The 24,322-nt window shown below is 38.8% G+C and overlaps 1 protein-coding gene across 2 annotated transcripts in view; it reads left to right on the top strand.

Annotated features, from left to right (window-relative positions):
• Positions 1-24,322, top strand: part of ZNF704 (zinc finger protein 704) — an 84,923-nt gene that overhangs the window by 5,758 nt on the left and 54,843 nt on the right. For both annotated transcript variants that reach the window (XM_014870725.2, XM_088176686.1), the window contains exon 2: positions 13,215-13,462. In XM_014870725.2, the coding sequence (XP_014726211.2) occupies positions 13,215-13,462 (248 nt within the window). The remainder of the gene's footprint in view (positions 1-13,214; positions 13,463-24,322) is intronic.

Genomic DNA, 24,322 nt, shown 5'->3' with positions numbered 1-24,322 from the left:
CCATTCAGGTGTTTCTAGACGTTTTTAAGATTCCCCTAAACCCTCTCTTCTCCCAGCTGAACAGTCCCAGCTCTCCTCACAGGAGAGATAATCCAGTTTCTTAATCATAGAATCATGGAACAGTTTGAAATGGAAAGCACCTTAAAGATCATTTAGTTCTAAGCGTCTTGCCATGGGCAGGGATGTCACTCGCTGACTAGACCAGGTTGCTCAGAGCTCCATCCGACCTGGCCTTGAACACTTCAGGGCTGGGGCATCCACCACTTCCCTGTGCACCTGTTCCAGTGCTTCACCGCCCTCTGAGTAAAGAATTTCTTCCTAACAGCTACTCGTAACATGCCTTCTTTTCATTTTAAAACTGCCACTCTGTCCTGTCACTGTCTGCCCATATAAAAAGTCCCACTTCCTCCTTTGTACCTTTGAGGTACTGGAAGGCTATAACGAGGTTTCTCTAAAGCCTTCTCTTCTCCATGTCGAAATTATTCTGGTGGCCTTTTGCTGCACTTTCTCTGGTGTGTCCATGTCTTTCCTGTATTTGGGATACTAGAACTGAACCTGTCATTCCAGGTGTGGCCTCTTCAGTGCCTCAGTAGAGGGGGCAGGATCACTTCCCTTCATCTGCTGTCAATACTTTGTCTAATGCAGCCCAGGACATGGTTCAGCTTTTTGCCACAAGGGCTCACTGCTGGCTCATGTTCAACTTGTTGTCCACGGGGAACCCATGACCTTTTCTACAAAGCTGTTTTCCAATTGGACGGCCTCCAGCACAAACTAGTGCCTGGAGTTGTCCCTCCCCAGGTCCAGGACTTCACATTTCCCCTGCTTGGGTTTCTTGAGGTTCCTGTTGGCTCATTTCTCTAACTTGTAAAGGTTTCTCTGGGTGGCAGCATGCATGTTGGGTGTATCACCCACTCCTCCCTGTCTTGTGATCCCTTCCCAGGGATCAAGGTAAGGCTGACCAGCCAGCCTGTAGTTCTCTGGGTCTTCCTTGGAGATAGAAGTGACTTTTTTTTCATCTGAAAACTGAGTATTGAGAAAGTGCTTTTCATGGGCTGATAATTAACATTTGTAATGTGTCCTGTGACAAGTGCAGATGCACAGACCATCTGTGCCTTTGTTGATCCTGTACTCTTCCAAGCTTTCTTCAGACCCAAGGTTACAGAGAAGTCTAAGAATCCTGTAAATCAGCTTTGAACCCTCAAGTCCTACTCTGTTTTTCCAGCTGCTAGATTAGAAATTCCAGTGTTACAAGAGCACCAGAGAGCTCTTAGTGGACTGTGGGATAGATCAGTGCCTCAAAGATGAGAGCTAGGCTGCTTGGCCAGCCAGGGGCATGCTGATCCTTGCTGGTGTCTGCTCTGTAAATACTGCTGTGGATTGAGCAATGATGCTTTTCTTTTTTTTTTATTCCCTCACAATGAGTCCCCATTGGCTTTATAATACTTTCAAGTGATTTATTGAATTGCTTATTTCTAAAAATAGTGAGCAGCTTGACTAATACTGCAGCTTAAGGCCAGCCCAAAGACTACAGAAGGGCAATAGGTTAAAAGAGAAACTCTTAAGTGTTTTTCTTTATTTACAAAAATTGAACATGAAATATAAGGTGAATAAAAAGAACGTTCATTATCTCCTCTGGGAATCAGCTTTAGTTTCATGAGCTTGTGTTCATGTTTTTCACTGTAGCATGTTGCTGAGCAGAGCACATAGGAATTTAATGTTACCACTGCTGCTGCTGAACAATCTGTGATGGGATCACTTTCACTACTCTGGCACCTTGCCAAACTTTCTAATCTCAAATGATTATTGCAGTGACATTTGTCTTATTGTATTAAAAAGTAAATGTGTGGGTGGTATTTGTTGTTTGACAACGAAACTAATGAAGACAGGAAACCGAACAACTTCTGTTACTTGAACTTCGAATAAAAATACAGATCTTTTTATCTGTGTTTTTGCAAAACATACAGAGTCTAATATCCATAAAATCCTGACCCAGCTGAAGTTGATGGAAAAATCCTGCTAGTTTAAGCAGATTTAGGATTTCAGCCCAATTAATTGAGCCAGAAGTATGAATCTGCTAGTAACCTAAAACCTTTTCATAGTGGTCCTAATAATTGTAAAAGACTGTTACGATCACTAAACACAGAGTCAGAGGGAAGGTAAAATGCCTCAGTGATCAGATACTGATGTGTGAAATTGTATAGCTCAGTGTTTTACCATCTTTAATGTATTTTTTTTACATGATGGATAAAAGATTATTTGAACTTTAGATGGGCAGTGCTGTTAAAACAAGCAGTCAAGATTGGGTGGTAACTTAAATTTTATTTTCTGCTTCAGCAGGTAAGGTGGCTGATGTCTACATCATACTGACATAGAAAGAAAATTGTACAGTCACCTTCTATAAACTGGAGTTTGTAAAGCTGGCAAGATAAACATTTGAGCCAGCCTGATCTTTTATGTATGTATATCCCTTTTAAATTGTATAAAAAAACTCTCATTGGATCCAAAATGCTTTTTACCTCATGCTTCTCAACAGTTTTCTTTCTATAATGCAGTGATGAGAAATGTGAGTACTTCCAGAGGAAAAAATCTTATTTTTCTACTTTAAAATACTTTAAAGAGAACACTGTGACGCATTTCCTTGCTGCCTTTAGGTCTAGGTCAGTGGTGATCCATAAGGCCACGGAAAGCCATTCACATCTGGTTTACAGAGCTGTACAGAAATAGCAGTGAAATGATTAAGGGTGAATTGGTGCTAAGGATTTACAGTGATATTTTGCTTCAACATGTTTGACCAACACTGTTTCAGACAATTGTCCCTACTTTCTCAGAGAAGGAGAGAGGTGGTTGGTCTTGTAGATGTTTCTTTTTCCATGCTGGTAGGTCCATCTGCTGGAGCAGCAGCATCCATAGCATAGAGTGCTTTGTGCCTGGGCACTGGATGAAACAGACAGAGTTTGTGGAGTTTGTTTCATCAGTTCCAAAAAGGATAAAGTATTCCTTGACCTTCTGTCTTTCCTCCAACTCCCAGTTACTCACAGCCTTGTGCTTGTGCCGGAATTTATTGTGTGCTTTTGTGGGTTACTGAGACAGTGGAAAACACATGCAGCAGCATCTGTAGGCTCTGTGGTATACTTCAGTTGTAGTGGAACAAGGAAGGGTTTGCCAAGTATCTTGATAGTACAGAGGAAAAGATGGGATAGGTTAGAAAGGGAGCAAGCCTTCATCCTTTAGAAGACAGAAGCCATGTGGGAGTTGGGTTGTGCTTAACTTTGGGCCTGATGGTCCTTCAGGTTCTTTGTGAAGGCTTTTCTGCCATGAGATGTTATTGCATCCCTGTAGTGGTTTGACACAGAGCTGTTTTCTGGAGCAGCTGCAGAAGGTCACGTTTGGCCTCTGCATATTTTTATTGATGTTATTCTGTTACTTCCAGGGGTAATGAGTTGTAGCTCTGTGATACTGTTTATTGTATAGTCAGACACAAAAATAAACTCTTTTTTTGGCACCTCTCCTAAACTGAACAGAAAAACTGCTACATGTTTTTGTCTCGAGCTGAAGCCCGACTTGGGAGAATCTTCTACTGGAGGCAGTGCTTCTTGCTTGTTCTATTCTGCTGAGGGATCGTGCTTTCTACTTCCAGGATCAAGATCTGTTAGAGGAGATAAGGACTTGTGCTGAATTTTTGTCTTATATTTTCTCCAGGCTTTCAGCACCAGGGATCAGCATTGGCCCTTTCATTTACAGCACCTATTTCTTTCAGAAGTTAAAACAGTTGCATACGTGTGAACTACCTTGGTTTAATTTCACTGAGATGCCATAATTTAAACAAATAAATTTTAAAAAGCATGTAAAGACAAATGGATTGCATTTCCATACCTTTTTAAGTGATCTAAGATCTGCAGTATCTCGTCTCAGCTGGCTGCTTTCAAAGTCAAACAATAAATTTTGACCTCAGAAATCTCACACCTCTATATCTTAATTGCAAGAGATCTTGAAAATAAAGCCAACCTGGTTTTATTTTCAGTAAAAATATCCTGCTATATATCTCTATCCAGTCACGAGGAGGAGGGCTTTCAAATGCAGATGAACCGATCAAGGTTTTTTTACTGAGGAGCAGTGAGGCAGCATTTCCGAAACCTGCTAAATGCGGGGAGTTCCCCACTGCCTCTAGAGTTTGATTTTTGTGAGCTCTTACTTGCTTGATCCTGAATGAGATTATAGAAGTGGTAGTACTTCTTTGAGCTGCTGCTGTCCTTACTGCTCCCAAACTACCAGCAGATGAAGAGAGAAACAAGTGGAGTGTCTCATACATCTTCAGCAATGGTCTTGAAATAGTTAAAAGGTATTTTATTTGCACGTGAAATTCAACTAGTGAAGGCCATATTGCTATATCAGTAAGACAGTCCATACACAAGGCTGTATTAAACTACATAAGCTGTTGTGTACTACTTTTTAATCTAGACAGAATGAAAATTAGAGGCAGCAAAGACAGTAGGTACTTTACCACTGGGTTCTAGGTCCCTTTTTGCATGTCTTAAAAGTAAAATCACCATTTCATAGAAAATAGATGTTCATAGGCATACCATAGAAAATACCCTGACATGATATTTCAGAACTTCAGCCAGTGCAGTGTGAGCACCTGGTTTGATGTTGCTCACTACTTGCAGCTTGTAAGTGCGTCTAGTAACGCAACAGACATAAGAACAGAAAAGTTTTATTTGAACTTTCGTGCTATTCCACATTAGCATGCATGGTTTTGTTTCCAATACTGGGTTTTTTAAGCTTCCCCAGAAGTGACCAACAGGACTCAAGTGTATCCTCCTGTTTTCTCCTGTTTGCTTTGGTCAGCCCAGGGCGCACATTTCCAGGCCTTCATCTGTTCTCTGTGTGGCCGCAAGTTGCTCTGGTGGCATTGGGCATTGCTTCCACTGCTTCCACTGCAGGAGAGGTGAGGGAGACCTGCTGCCTGGCAGACACCCTTCCTTCCCACTTGCAGGGCCAGGCACGTAGGTCTGTGTGAGAAAAAAAAAAGTGTGATAATTGGTTTAGTTAATTTTAAATTCACTTTTTGTGCAACCAGTAATTGGGAAGGCAATTATGACTGCCCATTCCTGGCCTGCAAGACCTGCTGAAAGTGTGGTGGAGTACGAAGCACTCAGTGGTGAGCGGGCTTGGCAAAGATTGAAGCAACAGAATTCCTAAATAAAAAATGAGCCTGTATTTTGCAACTATGGTCCTCCACTTTCCTCCTGTTTAAGGCTTTCCAAGGTAGCATCTATATTTTTAGATGTTTAGAGGCAGCGTGTGTCTCAGACACTTGTTTTATTTAAGAAAAGGAAAACAGGGCTGGAATAGCTCTGTTGAGATCCTGCCAGCAGTGCCAAGCCTGGGGGCTAATGTCCAGTTGGAACCCAGGTAGCCAGCCAGGTTTGCAGGGCAGTGGCTGCAGGTCACACCCCTGTGTGCACAGCACGGCCAGGACACAGAACAATTATTTCTTTGAGACTTAAACATTGCAAGCAGATTTTGAAGATGTACACTTTCAGTAGTAAGTATTAAAATTTGGTAACTGTTACTGTATTGGTGTCTAATAAGGTTAGAAGTTATGTCATGTACTTTTCTGTGAGGATCTTACTATGCCTGCATATGGGATGGGAAAGAAAGCTACCATACTTCCACATTCATTTGTTGATGTGGTGGAGAGAGAAAGGCACAAACATTTCTGAGTAATTTTTGTTCAGATCTGAATATGGTGGATGGGAAAGACCATGAATTCCCAGTGTTCCTTGCTGTCTCCCCATGTAATCTTAGTAAGACCTTTCTGTCCAGTTTTAACAACATTTATGCTTCCTGTGCCAGTTAGTGCAGTATTTCAGATGTCAGAAATTGGTGGTGGTATTATTTGGGGTACAACAGGTACCTGGTTGGGTAGTGGATTTCAAATATGGGAGTGCAAGTTTCTGTCATTCATCTGAGTAGATTCTCTATCACTCAGAAACGCCTTAAATTGATGCTGGGATACATAGGTTTTGTAGATGAGTTAGGTTTTGCCACGTAAGTGCTGACATACATGTGAGGGTAGAAAGTTCTTTCTGATTCCAGTTCTTGCTGCATAACACTGTATTGTGAATCCAGGCAACTTAAAATGCTTAGAACTGTGTTTTAATATATAGAAAACATATTCTATGGATGGTTTTTTATATTCAGTTAAATGAAGATAGGGACTTTGTCCTAGCCTAGTTGAAGATGAATAGTACATTACTGTACATTAATGTGTACTATATATTGTAAAGAACACTTACAGTGACCTTAAAATGCATTATCTTCTATATTGTTAGAGACCAACAATTTATAAATGCTTAGAGTGATTAGATTAACGCAACTTATGTGTAATGAACAACCGCTGGTGAAATGAGTAATTAAATGCAAAGTATGCTCGAAAACGTAATAATACATTGAAATTCAGGGCAGATTATTTCCAAGCATCATTACGAGAATCTGTCTTATCTCTTTGTGTTCCAGTATGAATAGAAATTTCTGGCAAAATGGAAATGTGATGCATTCTTTCCTTCCAGTGAGGACACTGTTACAGAATGTCAAAAATTATAGGCTTTTTATGTAAAAAAACCCTCTGTTACAGGAACCTGAACTGGAAATATTGTACGAAGCAATATGAGTGAATCAAAATCTTTGTCATTCCAGAGATTTAACTTAAGTATTTTTTACTTGCATTTAATTTTGGTAGCAGGTTTGGTGCTTCTCATTTTTCCTTGTTGTGAACTTTATTCCTGATTTCTTTCTTGTTGAGAAAAGTGGCTTATCCCTGTCCCAAGAGCATTGCCTGGCTGTTCAGACTAGCCTGAAAAGGGCCTTGCAGTTATTGAGCTCTTGTTTTGGTTGAACATTTTAAATGTATGTCATGTTACATATACACATTTCATTCTTGTTTCCCATTAACATGCTAGACTGAAATATATTGATTCCTTCTTTCGCTTCCCCATTGAGCTGCCTGTTTGTTCTGTAATGGATCAAAAATGTTGCTAAAGCCTTGTTTAATTAAAAAAAAATCCTGTGACTCTTGTTTGCTTACCAATTGGGAGTTTTATTGGCAGTCCCAAACACTTAGGATGATTACATCTATTTCAGAAAACAGAAAGAAATGTTCACAAAGCCAGAATCAAAAAAATGTTTATGAAAAGCCGCAGAGTTGTACAGCAGGTTGGCTGGTGCTAAACCATCTCGTAGCTAATCTGTCTAATCTGGTGGTTTTTTAATTGGTGTTTAATCTAAAGAGTTTTTTGATGGAATTAGATCAACTGACTACATAGTAAATCTGATGAAAATCAAAAATCCACATCGAAAACTGTGTCTTCTTTATCAACTATGTAATGTTAATATTGTGCATAGGCCTAGGACTCACTGTTAAATTAAAATTATTTATCTATTGACAATGCAAATAGCCCGAATTGGAGCAGTGAGTTGGGTGATTGGTGGTGGAGTGGGGTTTTTTGACATGTGTTTTTTAATTAGCGTGTTACACCTTATATACATACCACCACCCCCCAACTCTGCCTCCCCCACTCTGGAAAACAGCCTAGTGTGGCTTGTTGTTTTTGGCATGAAATGACACTTGAGTTGAGTTTAGTTATAGTGATCTGTGAGTGAAGTAAAGGAAATACAGCTTTATGGGTTGAGGGAGGAAAAGAAGTTTGTACAAAAATGGAAATGTGACAATGGCATCAGGATTATTAAAATAAAGTCGGATTACTCTAAGCTAGTTTCCCAAAATGTATTTCCACTAGTATTTGTTTATAGAGAGCTTGGATGCAGTCACCTTTCTATAGATATTTTCCTCACCCTTGTAAAATAGTTTTATTGGTTTTTAGAGGTACTTCTTCGCTTTTATTGTAAACTTAGCTTTGTTATCTGTATGAACAAAACATTGGCACAAAAATGCCACAGTTGGAAGATTATTTACTTACACAGTCCTCTAAGATTCAAAGTGTGCATGGAAGGGACATGCTCAACACTCTCATATGTCTTCATGCTTCCAGGTCCTAGCACACTTTTTGAGGAGAAACAGAAGTTAGCCAGTGTTCCCCCAGAAGGTGAAGGGGGCCTGCTGGGCTCTTACAGCTCTGCTGCCTGGCAGTGAGCTGCAAGCCTCCCTCTGCCGAGGCTGTGATTGTGGGCCAGTTTCTTGGCAGGCAGATGCAGTCACACTTGTGGTAAGATCTAGTGTAAATCGGCATAGCTTCATGGAAGGTGCTGCATCGAGGCACAGGGGGTGGGAGGCAGTGCTGTGTTGTGCTGGGCACCTGCCATCTGGAAATCAGCCCTTGAGCTGTTTATAAAACTGTCAGCAAAGTAGGCATGGTATGTGATGTGGCAATTCTTTCAATAGATTGTTGTATTTCCATCTGTCTATGTAGTCTATTACAAAACTTGGTAAAAATTATGTTTCTATTCCTGCTGTGCCCACCTGAATCCACAGGTTCTGCACCAAAAAAAAGGACATTTGAAAGAACATGGGTTAGTTTTCACATTTCAAGATATATTTCCATACAGTTGGGTCACATAGAGGCAAATAATGCCTGTTAAATGCTAGCTATTTGAAAATAAATCCAGTTTTTAAGTAGCAGTGTACCATAAGCAAGAGAAGATGAGAAAGTCCAGTCAGGTTGTACTCAAGGGGTGACATACATAATCTGTAAAATCTGAGTGTCTGTGTTTCCATATAAATGTGATAGGTCTACTTATCCTAGTGTTCACTGATCCTTTGAATAGGCAATTCAGTGCCTGACTTGTCTTTTTGATCAATAATTTTTTTGCTGTTCAGGGTAAAATGCAAGCTGAAATTTAACGGAAATTGGAGGAGACTGAGGTTTGACTGCAATGTCAGCGTCCTATCAGGATGTGCTCTTGGGTAGGGCAAAAATTGACTGCACATAAATTAAGGCCTAAACTACTGGAAAATTGTAAGCTGCACATCATTTGTAAGGAATAGCAAATAACTTCTTTAAATTCCTCAGTGTCAGTATCAGTGTCAGGCACGCTCATTTTGGACAGGACTTACGTTGCAACACGTGGTCTTGATGTGGAGTTCAGGACCAGCAATTCGGTTATGACAAAATACCACGACATAAAAGTTTCTATAGGCAGGTTAAGGTAGGTTTTGCAATGAAAAGTTATTAATATACTGCTGAAAATAGTAACTGTGCTAATCGTTTAGCTGTCACATGGATTATTAAACTTTGTCATTTAATAATAATGAATCAAGCTTTAAAGTAAAACCCTTAACTTAAAAGTAAAACCCTCAATCTAAATATATACTATTGTCTTGACAGCTTCGAAACAGAAATTGAAAGGCCTTCTTAATAAAGTTTTTACTTAGAAACCAAAGCAAGAAATGGTTTTCAGTTTTTGCAGGATGATTACTGAAGGAGTAATGCCACGTCAGACCTCAGCTCTGGCACTGCCCCATGCTTGAGCTCCAGTGGGGAAGGCTTAGGTAATACCATTGTTTCCAAGAAGCAGAGTATCAAAAGTTTCCCTTGCCCAATAGTGATGGGGGGAGATTGACAAAGGCAGATGGAGGTAACTGCAGAGAGAAGCAAAGCTAGTTTTTTTAATTTACAGGTGGTTTATAGCTCCTGCTTCTCTGGCTGAACTTCCAAGTGATGTTGGTTGCCTGAGGCTAGGTTGTAAAGGACTCTGAAAGTAAGCTGAAGGTTGCTAATGGCTTAAGGGTGAAAATACACAGCGAATTGCATAGAAAAAAAGCCTATTATCAAGTGGCTTGTATGAATGATAATTCATCAAGTGCATGAAAAATACTGAAGTTTTACCAGCAATTGATACTCGAGGCAATAAGATGGCAAATTTGGAGGTATGATGACAAGAAAAGCTGAACCATTAGGGAATAATGTAATCGTGGAATTTGAGAACAGCAAAGGATGAAGAAATGTGAAGTGCTGGAAGTAAGCTGAAGTAAAATGGTGTCGAAGTCTTACCTTCTGTCTGTCTGTGAGACAGACCTAGGTGGGTTGGACTAGATCTTCCACAGAATTTTTGCTGAAACATTCTGGACTTGAAGGACCAGCACAAAACTCAAGTGGACAAAACAATATGAAGGATGTATGAAAAAAAATAAAGTTGCTGATAAAATATGACAGAACAATTAACTGTCTGGAAAGATATATTGGAAATTGTCTGTGTTATCTGTGAACTATGAGTGCTGGTGAAGCAGAGCTTGAAATCAAAGGCATCCTGGTCATTAATCAATGTGTTTGCCAGGAAGGGAGGAACCTGATCATTCAAATGACTGGCGCTCAGCACTCCTCACATCAGTGGCTGCTTGTGTAGGTGGTTGGATTTCCAGCAAAAGACACCATGCAGTTCCAGACAGGGGACGTATCTCAAATGGAAATGGCTTCCACAGACATGGATGAATTAAAATGGAAAAACTGCATGTGGAGTAGGAGAAAGCTAGTGGAGAAAGCCCACCGAGGAAAACTCTTGGCTTTCTCTTATGATCACCTTCTTCTAAAGCAGAAAAGATTCTTCATATGCAGTCACTCTCAAGGGAAAGTTTAGAAAGAAATTAGTATTTCCAAGCACCTGTTGAAAACTGAAGGAGAGGAAGAGACTTAGTCTAAGCGTTGGATTTGGTTTTCTGCTTTTCCTGGCCATTGGCTGAAGAACCTGAGCTGCATCTGCAACCTGAGTGTTTTCTCTGTGATTTTTGTCTTTCCTCACTTCCATATGCGTGCATGGGGCTGACTATTAATTGCGGCATATTGACATATGAAATGTGTTTGAACTGGATGTGGATAAATTTGATATATAAGAATAGATTATCTGGTATCACAGTACAAGTATTCTGGTGTTTGTGGTTTCGGCTTTATCTTACAGCTGTAGTCTGAGCCTACAACCTTCTGTTGACACTACTTACGTCTATAAAGAAAACTCAGCAATGTTTGGCACAATATATTTGCTGAAACTGATTAAAATCCTGCAGTTTTGTAAACAGAAGACAAAAATACCTTTTTTTCTTTGGTACAGTCATGCACTTCGTCCATTACAAGAATAATTAAAACCATTCTGATGAAAACTGCGTTCAGTCTGGCATTGTAGAGTAGGAGATGAGGGAGGTTGTCCCTCTCTATGCTCTCAGCACTTTCTACAGGGAGGGTTGTAGGGGCTAAGGAGGCAGCTGCTGGTGCTGCCTCGTGGTTGTGCTCATCAGCACCCCTGCCATGCACAGCGGGTGCAGCTGCTCCTGTCCCGCACAGAAGCCTCCTCCGCACCGGATGAGGTGGAAATCCTGGGCAGGGAGGAAGGGAGGTGTGGTCATGCAAGGGAAGACCATGAGGCAGTGGAGAGGATGGAATTCAAGTCTTACATAAACCCTGGTTTGATGTTACGTAATTTCTAGGGGCTGGATATTTGGTATTTTCAAGCTTTTTTATTACTTAAGTGCATTACTTTTAAGTCAGTTTTAATGAAAATTGAAGGCAGCTCAGCATTTCAGTTTCTCAGAGATTCTCAGGCACTCAAAAAAGGCTTATTGTAAATCTAAGAAGCTTTTTTAAAAATCATTAAATCAGAATTCAATTTGTGTTGTTTATATGTCTTCTCCTAATTCTGTGTGATCACATGCTGACTGTTTTGTCTTCCAGGCAGATTTTCTTGGTAATGTGTCATCTGTTTGTGTGTGAAGAAGTGTAAAGTGTCTAATTCTTTCTACTGTTTACATTCATAGAGTAATAATTCTTGTTTTGTTCTTGAAACAACTGCTAAAAGCCCCTCAGTGGAAGCACTAGAAACAATTAAATCATCAGTCCTAAATAGTTATGCATTAATGATGTGATACACTTCACAGAATACAGCAAAATTACTTTGGCAGGTACATCTGTCCTGTGAACTTAAAATTGTTTGCACCATTTTTATAACTGTCAAGGTTTGAAAACTACAAACAGAGATATGTGGAGAGAGGAATGTATTTTAATGCATAAATATATATACAATTATACTGATTAATGTTTTGGATGATGAAAATAAGGAATAAGTTGGAAGAGTTGACATAGGAATTTCAGTTTATTGGCAGCTACTATCTGAGGACAATACAATTTGTATATCTCCACTGTAAAGATCAGCAATAATTTACAAATACTTTAAAATCCAGTCTTCCAGCTCTAGAAGGCACTTGAATTTCTCCAAGCAAGTGCATGTGGTGTGGAAGTACCTCTGCTCAAGGCAGGAGAAGCTCCCACTTTGTTGGGTCGTATTTTGCTTGGCTGTTTGGGTTGGTTGGAGGGGTCACCTCACAGATAGGTCTGCCCCTGTGAAGCTGGGGAACAACAGCTGGACAGGGAATGGATTTCACAGGAAAATCTAGGTCCTGTGCTTTGTTTTGCTTGCTGGGAAGATGGATGAAAACTCTGAGTTTCATTGTCTTCCTTGCAACCCTGCAATAGTTTGCTTTCTAAACACCAGCACGTTGTATTCCAGAGTGGTAGTGTATTTGTAAAGACACCTATTTGCTTGGGAAGTCTTTGCTTATGGGAAGCGGCAGACCTGAAGATCTGGGAAGTGCTGGCAGGCAGAGACAACCTGACCTTACCCCTGGGTGTGTGTCCCTGCTCACTATTGCTGGATGGGCTCCTCACGGAGATCCTGCCACCATCACTTGCTCCCCTTTGCTTTCTGGCAGATGAGTTGGATCATAGCAAATTATTTTTCTGCTCCTGGAAAAACCCTCATTTACAGATACAGCTTTTAAAGAATCCAGTATGTGGCTGTAGGAAACGCTTTAAATTTTGCTTATGTTTAGTCTGGAAAAATTCTGACTTTTTTTTCCTGGAATTTTAGGAGAAAGGCAGCTAGGATTTCTTTTGCACAGCTATGCAGCACAGGTGTGTGTGCATTAAAGATATGTTGTTTATAATCTGGTTTCTGACATTCTAATTCAAATACTTTTTTGATTTAACATAAAAAGGTTGATAGCTTTATCAAATGGACAAAAATTGCTTATTTTCCTGGATGGTCTTCAACATTTATGAGAAATTAATGTCAGTTTCAGAATTTATGAAGGACAAAGAAATGGTATTCACTAATTCAAATAATTAATTAGAAGTAAATGCCTCTGGGTAGTGGGTTGTTTCCCATTTTAGGAGAATTAGAGGAAAATTTAATAAGTGCTTTCAATTTTTCAGGCAGCCAACATCAAGCGTGAAATGACCTTCCATGCATTTCAACAGGAGGATGTAAAAAGTGACATCAGTCGAAAACTGCCAGACCAACAGTTTCTCCTGTTCACCACAAAGGAGGAAGATTTAAAAACAGCAGAGACCAAAAAACTAAACAGAGCTCATGAGTATGAAAAGGAAAACACTCGTTCAGTTTGTCTTCTGGAACAGAAGCGCAAGGTTGTTTCTTCAAATATTGACGTGCCTCCAGCAAGGTAAGGAGAGTTGGATTTTTTTGTTGTGGTTTTTTTTAAGCTTTGTTCCTTTTTCTTCCCTGCCATTTTTTAAAATGGGATATTAGGTACAAGTTTGGCAAACAGCACTATGAACTGCTAAGACTAGTGTTTGTGCCCAGGCAGTGCAAAGTCAGTCACAACCTTCCTATTTGAGAGATCTGCTGGGAAATTAAAAACACCAGTAGCAGAAAATGAGAGCATCTGCAGAGTAGGACATGGTATTGCTTTTGTATTGTTTCTGCTTCTAGAATGTGCTGCAGCTGAGGTACTTGGAGAAGAGGATGTGTCTTAGGAGGAAGAGATTGTTGACTCAGCTTCACCCTGAGAAGTAATCTTCTAAATTAGACACAGAATCGTCTTACCTGCTAGCAATTTATTTTTCAAATTTTTTTGCTGTCATACTTGCAGACACTTTATACTCATTGGGTATACGGTGTTGTAAGATGACAAGAGCTTTTTCTTATTCATGTTAGCATCAGTCTGAATCTGCCTGGTAAATTTACTTGCATATAATTCAGAAAAAAGCCTTTCAAGTTTATGATGCCACTTAAAAAATTTGTAGTCAAAACAGATGTTTAGTTTTCAGTTTGTTGGCTTTCTAAAAACCAACATAACCAGCAGGTTCTACCACATCATCCAGAACAGGATGACTTGATGTTTTTCTCTGGCTGTCATAGATGTCACTTGCACTGAGACCATGAGCATTTTTACAGAATTTTCCCCCTATGTATATGTAGTAAAAAGCTATATATTAAAACCTTGAAAATGTTAGGACACTTATTTGAGATTCTCACTAGTAATCAACTTTATAATGTCTGAGTACCCTTCTCATTCATCCTGTGTGTCTCAAAGCAAATAGGATCACAAGAAAATATAGGTCAGGAGGGACCTCAGGAAGTCACCTAGGCTAACCTTCTGCTCAAACCATATGCTAGTATTTCCATTTAACAACTCAGGCCACTAAGGTACAGGATTTAAGTGCATTTTTGTGTGACTTCATGCAGATAATCCACTTGAAGTAGTAGTCAAGCTCCCATTTTCTATAGCTATGAGATCATCCTTCCTTGGAGGGATGGATATTTTTTCCCTAATGAACTGGAAAAGAGGATGAATAAACATCTTTAATGCCTTCTTAAGGCTAATTGTGACACCAGTTGTGAGCACAGGATACTTAGGATGATAGGAAATAAGTTCACCTACAAAGGTATCTCCTAAAGTTGTACTTTCCCTCTGCATAGATTTTGTTGGAAACATAAAAATTACTGTGTTATGATGTTGTGTGTTTTCAGACATGCAGGTTGAGCATTAGCAGAATTAATGAAGTAGGGAAGAAACCTGGAGTTTATGTTCAATAGCATAATAAATGTTTTGGTCATTCTTGCATCGTATTTTCAGTCAAGCTCAAATTTTGCTTTGAAGCTGAGGTGAATTGCTGGGTCATTTGTCCACAGCTGATGGGAAGAACACTTAAACCTTTAGATCTTCCTAAATGTTTGCTGTTGTAATGGAGGGGAGCACCCAGTCTCTCTTCCTTGGCAGCACAGTTTGATCTCTAAGTTCTCCAAGAAGACTCCATGCATTTAAACTTTCCTGCCTCTTCCTAGGCCCCTTTCAGTCTTCTGTCTAGGACTGTGCTGAGAGAATTGCATGTCCCCCAGAGGTGAATTCCTCATTCCTTTCCCTCCTGGCAGGACTTGTTGAGTCAACTGTCCTGTCCTCTGATGAGAAAATCCACCCACCTTCACAGATTTGTTATACCCAGTTGTGGAAGGTCACTTTCAATTAATCAGATAATGTTTACAATTATGTGGGACAAAGAAGGGGTTTAATGTGGTCTTAATTTCTTATTGATACATACACCGTCTTTACAAAAAAACCATAAAATTTTTTATTTTGTAAAGAGGGTGTATGTAGTAATAAGTGAAAGTGAAGCTTGCTATTTATTTTGTGTTAAAACCTTAGTGGAACTGGGTGGAACCCATTACTTCAGATGATGAAATGAAAGATAACATTAAATTTTGCATTATCCAACTAAACCCATTACAATATTTAAGTGATTTTGAGGCAGAAGTTTATCATAGCTTCACATTCATTATTAGCAGGGGCATATGAATATATCCAAAAGAGCCCTGAAAAAGTGTTTGCAAACGAGCTGTTAAGAGATGGATAAATATACTTCACTTTGGCACAAAATGAAATAAAGGCCATCCCTTCTTAGCTGTTTTTAAGGATCTCAATGAATAAGAATGGAAATCTCTGTGAGGCACTGTATCTAAAATACCTAACAGTTCAGCAAAACACCAGCATAATGTTTCTTGGAGGCATTCAGCTTCAGGGCTTTTATTATTGCTTATAGGCTGTGAAATTTTAGAAATGCAAAAATATCTTAACTGAGTCCTAGTGTTCTGTGTGATTGATAGTCAGGTGCATGGAAATTATAGTAAAATAAATATTTTATTTGATGCAGAATTTTTAAGTTTATTGTTTACATTTTTATTTCATATTGTGAAAATACTACAGATGTTTCTCTAGATCTCTGTTATGTCCTGTACTAGAAGTGTCTTTTGGATTAAGACGGGAGGAGATCATGACTTTTTCATAATGATTTTTATTTTTGGAATGCAAGAAATTAAATTACAGTTAACATCATTAATTCTTTCCCTTTTCAGGTTTCTTCATTTGGTCATTTTGAACAAAACTTATCTGAGCTAAATCATATCACTTCTTCTGAAATGCAGATAAACATAAATGAAACTGTTCAGCTTGAGCAAATGAATTAGTTCATATAATGAGGAAACTTGAATTCTTTATTTTCCTTCAAATATTGAATTTATTGTCAGTTTTGATGCATAAAGGACTGCAGTCCTTCTAAGACTGCAGTCTTGGAAATAGGAGTGTGGCTTTGAACTGTAGTTACCTCTGAGAATTGAGATGTTCTCTGTAGAAGAGAGAAAAATACACTTTCGGTTGATCTTGAGTTCAAACAGCAGCAATCAAACACAGCCAGGCCCATGGATCTGAGTAGTGAAAGGCCATTTTGTAAAAAGAGAGTGAATCACTGTGGGACTAATCACCTTGTCTGGGCAGAAGCAAGTCCACTTGCCAGGTGTGCCAGTGTTTCAGGTAGCTGCGTCTTAGGGGTCAGATGTACTCAGAGATGTTGTCTCCAGTAGGCAGAGGTGTGGAAGTTAACAGGACCTTCTTGCTCATTTGTATTTTCTTCAGTTACTTACCATCATGGACGTACAGTTCCAAAGCATGTCAGTAAGAAAGACATAAAGGAGCCTGGACTGTTGATACAGTGGGTGTGAGGATGTGAGGAGGGACCCAGTGCAGGCCAGGTACACAAGGGAATGGCTTTTACCTCTTGGAAGAATGAGGATAGATGGATGAGTGGTGGAGAGCAGGGGATGAAGTTTCCTTTCTTTGAGTAAAATGTGAGAATAAATGTCTGAAAATGGTGGTGGTGTTAAAGGCCTTTTAAGACTGAAGTGTTTTGACCAATGGTAGCTGGAAACACTTCAGACCTTAAATGCATTAGTGTCAGAGGAGGTCCTTTCAGGTGTTCCAGAAGGCACGAAGCAGGCATCACTTCTACCCCTCTGATGGGTGATGGTATGGTTTGAATAAATAAACAGATTTTCTTTTGTTAGTTTCTGCTAGATGACCTCAAAATATTGTGAAATTTATATTATCTTCTTGATGCATCATCCTCCTTTTCCCCAGCCTTCCTGTACTCTGTTGTCTCTGAAGAAAAGAACAAAAGTTAAATTTTCTAACTGCCTAACTTTTTCTACATAGTTTGTGCTGCTAAAAGACAAGCCACAGCTAAACATCAGCTGCTTAAAACACTTCCTTACCGTGTTAAAATAGTTATTGTGCAATAAACCGTAGCTGCTGTGCTCTTCTGTTTCACTGCTGTTAAGCAGTCACATTTGCCATGACAATAATATATTAGATTTTGCTATCTTCTGATGCTTTTATATTAAAAAAAGCTGCTCTATTACTGTGAAATTAATTTTTATTCCTGTACCTATATTTTATCTACTAATTAATTTATAATTTAATGGAAAAATACATTAAATAATTGAAATAAAGTAAATGAAAAATGTCTCTAGGAATTCTCTCTGACATTGTGTTTTTCAGTCTTTGTAGAATAGCTGCAGAAGGCTGGGGCAAAAAGAATTTTCAGCCATGTTTCCTGACCATCATTCATTATAAAGAAATAGTACAGATGGTGATGTATTTTCATCCCTAAATGATTTTCTTGCCTGGTCTCTCCAGGAACATAGCTCTGGGCAGCCTTCTGATTAGAATGTGTTGTTGATCTGTAAGGCCTGCTGGGCATGATTGATTATGCACCATGCATTCCAATGGAAACATTTACATATTTTCATAGCCAAAACTCTCCAGGAGCCTGACTCCAAGATCAAAAGCAGTATCTGCTTAACTATGATAACCTCACTGGAAGGACTTCCCAATCTGCTTGTAGAGGGAAGAACCTGACAATCAAGTTGTGCTTTTCTTTTTATCCAGAGGTGGTGTTTATTCAGAGATTGTTTTTTATTAATTTTCTCCATCTGTTTTGGACTTGTCCTCAGTTTTCTTGGGGAAGCTTCTTTCTTGTATCTCTCACAGTTTTCGCTGAGAGGATTTCAGAGGGCATCAACTGTTTGTTGGCTGCTGAGCATTTTCAGCCTCATTGGGTGAAAACCAAAGGCCAAGAAACCAGGCTGTGCTTTGGAGTTACTGACTGTAGCTCTGTGAGCTTCTGAGCCCTCTAAGTTTCTGCTAGCCCAACAGCTTTTTATAGAGGTGTGATGTTTTCTCCCATTTTTTCACAGTCCTGTAGGTTGAATGCTCATGTTTCTTACGTTTCATTTTCTGTACATTTATGCTACCACTGACCACTGGGATGGTTAAGCTTGCTATAAATAAGCTTGTATTTCCTAGCTGGTAGTATGGACTCGGGTATTACTGTTCTGAAGTCCCCACTGCCAGAGAGCCACAGCAATATGCTGGATAGGATTGTTTTTTGAAAGAGGTGTAGCATTCCCAGCTGTAGAAAAATTTGCTCTGAAATTGTGCATAATGTGTCTTTATTTTTCAGTGGACCTTTGTCAGTTCCCCCATTTCTCTCCTTTGTGCTGCGCTGTGTGCAGATTTGACATTTGCAAGGTATTTCATACTTGACTGTGTTACTGACATCCCCACGACCATCATGTTCAATCTCTTGCAGCTTCTAGAGGAATCAGTTATCTGACTAGTACAATTTATTTTCATCACTTGTCTTGGATATGCTGGATGGCCTATCCAGCAGGATTTTGCCAGCGTAATCTTGTTAAAGCACAAATTTTGGATAAGTTAACGTTTCTCTTGAGGTGTTTTTTTTCCAGTAATGTTTAAAGTGGAAGGAATATTAATCTCCTGAATAAAGAAGCATGCTCTTGCTGTTCTTTAGTTGTAATGTTTCATATTTGATAATGATTCTCACACAATGGGGTGTAATAGCAACTATGTGTGACTGTGGGCTTTGAGCCTGGTTTACTGTAATTGATTCTGTGAGAGCAGAATGTGATTTAACAGTGATAGCCCTGACAAGGATACAGTTGAAGCTTAGTTCTCATGAAAAAGTGATTCTCTTTGATGGGACCTTTTGTAGCACTGATCATCACTTCTTAGTTCATTGTTCCCAGGTTTCCATAGTATTAATGTTAGAAAAGGGACCTTTAACACCAGCTGGTGACTTTGGCTGTCTGGATTTTTGGCCAGTGTTAGTTTCCATTTTTTTAACTTTGGACTTGCTACCCAGTGAAAAATAAAATGTGTGAAAATTTGATGGTACGATTAAGTTTGGTAAAGCTAAGTTGTTCTACTGCCTGACATTGCAGTCCGTATTATTTTAGGTAATTATTATTTTCAGATGGAGTCTTTGCTTGTGCATGTATGTGTGTATATATATATATATATATATATATATATATATATATATATGTATTTATATAGATACATATAAATAAGTTTCCCATTTCTCCCGGAAATCCTGTATTCTAAGCACTGCTTTGAAGATTTGTCTTAATCTGTCAAAGTATTCGTACTTTTCTTAAAAACTGTTAAGCCAGTACAAAAGGCTACATAATTTTATCTGTGTGATGCATTTGCCAACAGACAGTGATCTCATTAAGAAGCAAATATCAATGAATTCCTCAAAAGTGGCATGGAGGAAAAATGTGTCCCTAATCTGCAGCGACCATTAGGCACTGGTTTGTGAAGAGCTGCATTCAGTCAGCACTGCTGCTCTCTGTGTTAGCCATTGATGTGAATGCACGGCTTGTTCTCAGCTCTTCAGTTCCCTTAAAAAATGGAGTGTAATTTCAAAACACTCTTCAACAGCAGGCAATATTCAATAAGAGTAATTTCTTTGTGGTTTGTGTTAGCCATGGCACAAAAAATTTCCACTTGAAATGCCATCTGTGCTGAGAAAAAGAAAAAAGTCAATGGGTACTTGGTTTGTAACTTGTGTATCTGAAAAACGTGCAAGAATGGGCTAGTGTATATATGGTTACACAGATTAAACTATGTTCATAGCTACAATTTTATTTAAATGCTGTAAAATTAAAATATTCCAGTTTCTTCAGTGATATTTGATGTTGTATCATTGAGGTCATCAAAGACAAAGCCTCCCTTTCTGAGAGAAGTTGTATCACTGACAGTTATTTGCAAAATATTTTTAGAAGTTTTTGTCTTAACTGGTTCAGCATCGTATGCATGAATATGTTCATTTTAAACATTTTGAAAAAAGGAGACAGATAGAAAGTGTTGCTTTTCTCCATTTACAGTAATATGCTTGCATTGTGTGTACACGATATTACAAGTTTTGTTTGTATCCCTAAGAAAACTACACTACAGTGAAATCCTATGACTCTTATTCATGTGGTATGTAAGCTATATAAGTAGTTTTTATAAAAGAAAATATTTTAAGATGTTTTTTATTAATAACTATGAAATATTTATATGATTATGCACATCAGATACTTGTTTTGCCTATTACTGCTTCAGGTTTTGTGACAATAAGGGTGTTGTGAAAGGAGGAGCACTTAATCACTTTAAAATATCAGTATCTAGATTAGGAGATGTGTGCAAATTAGATTTTTCTAAAGGGCTGTTTTTATTTGAAGCAGAACCCCATCTTTTTGTGGTTTTACTAATCTGCATAGTTTAATATAGTCTATAACTCCTTCCTCTCAAATCCCTGATCATTTTGAGAACATGGTGGAACAGAAGTGAAGCTAGAGACACAAGGTCTGTGTGAAGCCTGTACAAGTTTTGATCAGCTATTAGTCTTTCAAAAAAGATTCCATCTGATCTTGTTACTGAAGCAGCACTTGGTAACACGGTATTTCACCACACCTGTCCTACATGCAGAAAGCCTAGCTCCTTACCTGGATGAACAGCTCTTTGGAAGCTTGCAAAAGTCTAACCTGATCACAGTTTTCTCGAGCCTACAATAAATAATAGTTTTTGTTCTTCAAGTATGATGGTCAAGCTTTGCAATTTTGCATGGGTCTCTATTTTAAATTCTGACATAAGAATTCCTGCAGGTGATCTGACACTGTGACCTCAATCTGTGCTTGCTACTCAGTGACCAGAACAGAGGTAGTAGCATCTTCAGAGGACTGGGGGAAACTGCTTAGAATATGAACTGCTACTAGTTGTCCCAGCAGAGAAGGTTCATCCCAAAGTACTTTGCTTCTTTGCTCTTTCATCAAAAGAGTAAAATGAAAATAGATGAGAAATTTTGCTAAAAATATTTAACGTTCCCAATCAAATGTATGTTTACACTCCATATAAAATCAATGTTTAGAAACATTTGTTTGTTCTCATTTTGGGATAAAATATTCTCTCTTAGTGGCTGTGTATGTGATAGCCTCCTTGGGGAACTGAGGGAAAAGTATAGAATAAAATTTCCAAAATACAGTAGCAGAGCGTTTCCTTAATTATACATTATACTAAATTCTAGATATCTGAGTGTTGTCCTTCCTTCCTTCCAGGGGCCTACCACAAATGACTGGACAACTGAGCTGTGTTATCCTATGGAAATAGTTGTCCTCTGCAGCATCAACACCAGCATGCTAAACTGAGGCTGCTGCTCTGTTGACACATGTATTTTTTGATAGTAATGGCAGTATTCCAGATGGTAAATGGAGTCAACACCCAATTGATGCTTTTAGTAAATGATTCTTATATTGTAAGTTGTTGTAACTGTTGCTTCTAATTTGATTTGGTTTGTTACCCAAAACTTAATGTCATGGCTGTTTGTTTGAGGAAGAGCAGAGGGTGATATTTCCACAAGTTGCAGATGTACTGTCACTATCATCAGCTTTATAATGGAGTGCAAAGCATGTGTTTAGGTAATGCTTTCCCCAGGAAAGCCTCTGTTAAATACTTCATAGTCTTAATTTTGTATGTGAAGGACATTCTTCATCCCATCCTGTGTTCCCAAGCTTATGCTCCCTGCTGTATAGTAATTATATATGTTAATTTGGATCATGTCTTTCGTTTTCATTGTGTATGTGCAATTGGTTCCTCCCTTGAAGGCAGTCAGTGACATAAGGTGTTAAAAAAGGCACGTAGTACTTTCCTGTACACACACAGTGCCACATGCTGCACTGTCACCTGATGGCTTGGTGTGAGGAGATTCCTCACTTGGCTAGTGAGGAGGGAGAAGATGATGAAGAGGGTGTGCTGCACCTATTTTGATATTTCTTTCTAATGAAAAGTGTCTGTGAAAAAAAGGTTTGATGTCACTTCCTTACAAGCCTGTGCTGGCGCTTTAGAAAGAATATTTTGGCTGCTCTTTCTTAGCTTAACTGCTCACAACTGTATGCTGAAGTCGTGGACTGTCAGTGTCCTCTTGGACTAAATGATTTGTTCTTTTCTCTTTAATAGAAGGGCTGTTTAGTATGGGGAATGTTTATGTTATCTCTTGCTTCTCAGTGTTGCTTAATTTATTTCATATAATGGTGATTGCTTTTATGGGGTTCACGGGGCCCTTAGCTCCAAAATTACAGATGAGTAGTTCTCATAGTAAATGCAGAGTAGCTATTAAATAATATGTTTATGGGTGTGTATACACACAAACACAAATATATATATTTTAAATTGGAGTTAAGCATTTGTTTGGTGACAGATTGTGTGCTCATCTCTAGTATCTAGAGAAATATCTTCTTGATATTTAATCTTTCTAAATTAATGTTTCTACTTCAAGTACCTATCTAGAGTACTTTTAGATCACAGGAATAATAACAGCAGTAGTAAAGATCTAATCAATGTTGAAAGTCCTCTAAAATATGTCACATAAAAAAGCTTGTGATTACACTTACTGTATTTTGAGGTATATATTTTATGATGATGTTGACAGAAATTCAGGGTATTACAAAGGAAGATACATTACTCTCTTGATAATCTCTGAAGAAATTATTTGCAGAGGAATGCACCATTTTGTCATTTTATTGTGTTCTGATCTCAGTAAGAAGCTTGAAGAGAAAAGCTGTGTTGAATGTATAATAGGGGTCTTACCAAACTAGATATGTATTGCTTGTATAATAAATCATTAACATTAAAGCAGTTCAAAACCAATCTTTCACATCTTAAGACATAATAAACATATATTGGTCCTATAGATAGAAGCTTTGAATTACATTATCCAACAAATGTTCTTTCTTTTGGTTGTGTTTTTTTCCCCTTGAAATTTTTTTTGGCAACCTTTTGTGTAGGCATCCAAACTGCTCACAGTGTTAATTGAGTTTGCCTGTCATTATTATGGCAGAGGAATATGAGAGACAGCATTTCTGCAGTGAGGAGTTGAATTTGAGAGCAAGGGAAAAATACAGTTGCTGTGATAGAAACCATGAGGGCTCAGTAGATGTGCCACCTACCAGTGCTACCCGTCTGTTTGTGGCTTCCTTCTATGGGACAAGCATTGAGGTCTCAGCAGCTGCTGCCCCTCAGTCATGGTTGCAGCTAAGCCTCCAGAGCAGTTGGAGATGTTGGCCTCATTTCGCCATTGAAGTCCCTCCCACAATGGAGGGTCTGCCTGGCTACAGCTGAGGAGACTCTGTCTCCTGGGTGGTTTTTAGTGTATATGCCTGATAAAATATAACCCTTCTAACAGGGCTGCAATTCATCACGGTATTTCAGTGTCATTAGTACCTTTTAAAGTACTGTTGACTGTTTTTACTTTTCTCTCAGTGGTCTTAGAAGAGTTGCTTGCTTACTTGCTACAAATGTATCGGAAACAGGAAATATGGAAGATAAAAATCTTCAGTTGGACTTAAAAACTGAAAACAAGCTGTACTGTTCATTGCTATATTGGGAGTAAATGCTTAGCCATGGGGGCTGTGTTCATTCCTATATTGGGGGTAAATACACGCCTTTCTTACCTACTTTTTAAAATTAAATCTTGTCTGAGCTAAATGTATTGATATCATTGGAATTTAGAAAGCATCTAGCCTGGAGTGCTCTCCTGCTTTGTAAGACCTGGCTCTGTGCTCTGCAGCCTCCTACTTTTCACTGTGTGAATTCCTCTTCCCACTTGTTCTGCCGAGGTTCCTTCTGTGGGTATCTTCTCAAGCAATCCCTTAAGACCACCGGTGACTCTCTGAACCTAACCTTCTTTGAAATACTTGACATTTTTCACAGTCACTCTTCTGAAGCATTCTGTTTAGTTCCAGTGAGGAAAAAATTTTTCTTCCACTGCAAAAGATACACCTCAGATCATCTTATGCTTCTGTGATGCATTCTATAAACCGTGTATGGAATACATTGTGTTATGCTTAA

This window comes from Sturnus vulgaris, chromosome 1 (assembly GCF_052056855.1).
Source record: "Sturnus vulgaris isolate bStuVul1 chromosome 1, bStuVul1.hap1, whole genome shotgun sequence".
NCBI lineage: Eukaryota > Metazoa > Chordata > Aves > Passeriformes > Sturnidae > Sturnus > Sturnus vulgaris.
The sequence above is the reverse complement of the archived record's forward strand: the minus strand, read 5'-3'. Positions and strand labels throughout refer to the sequence as shown.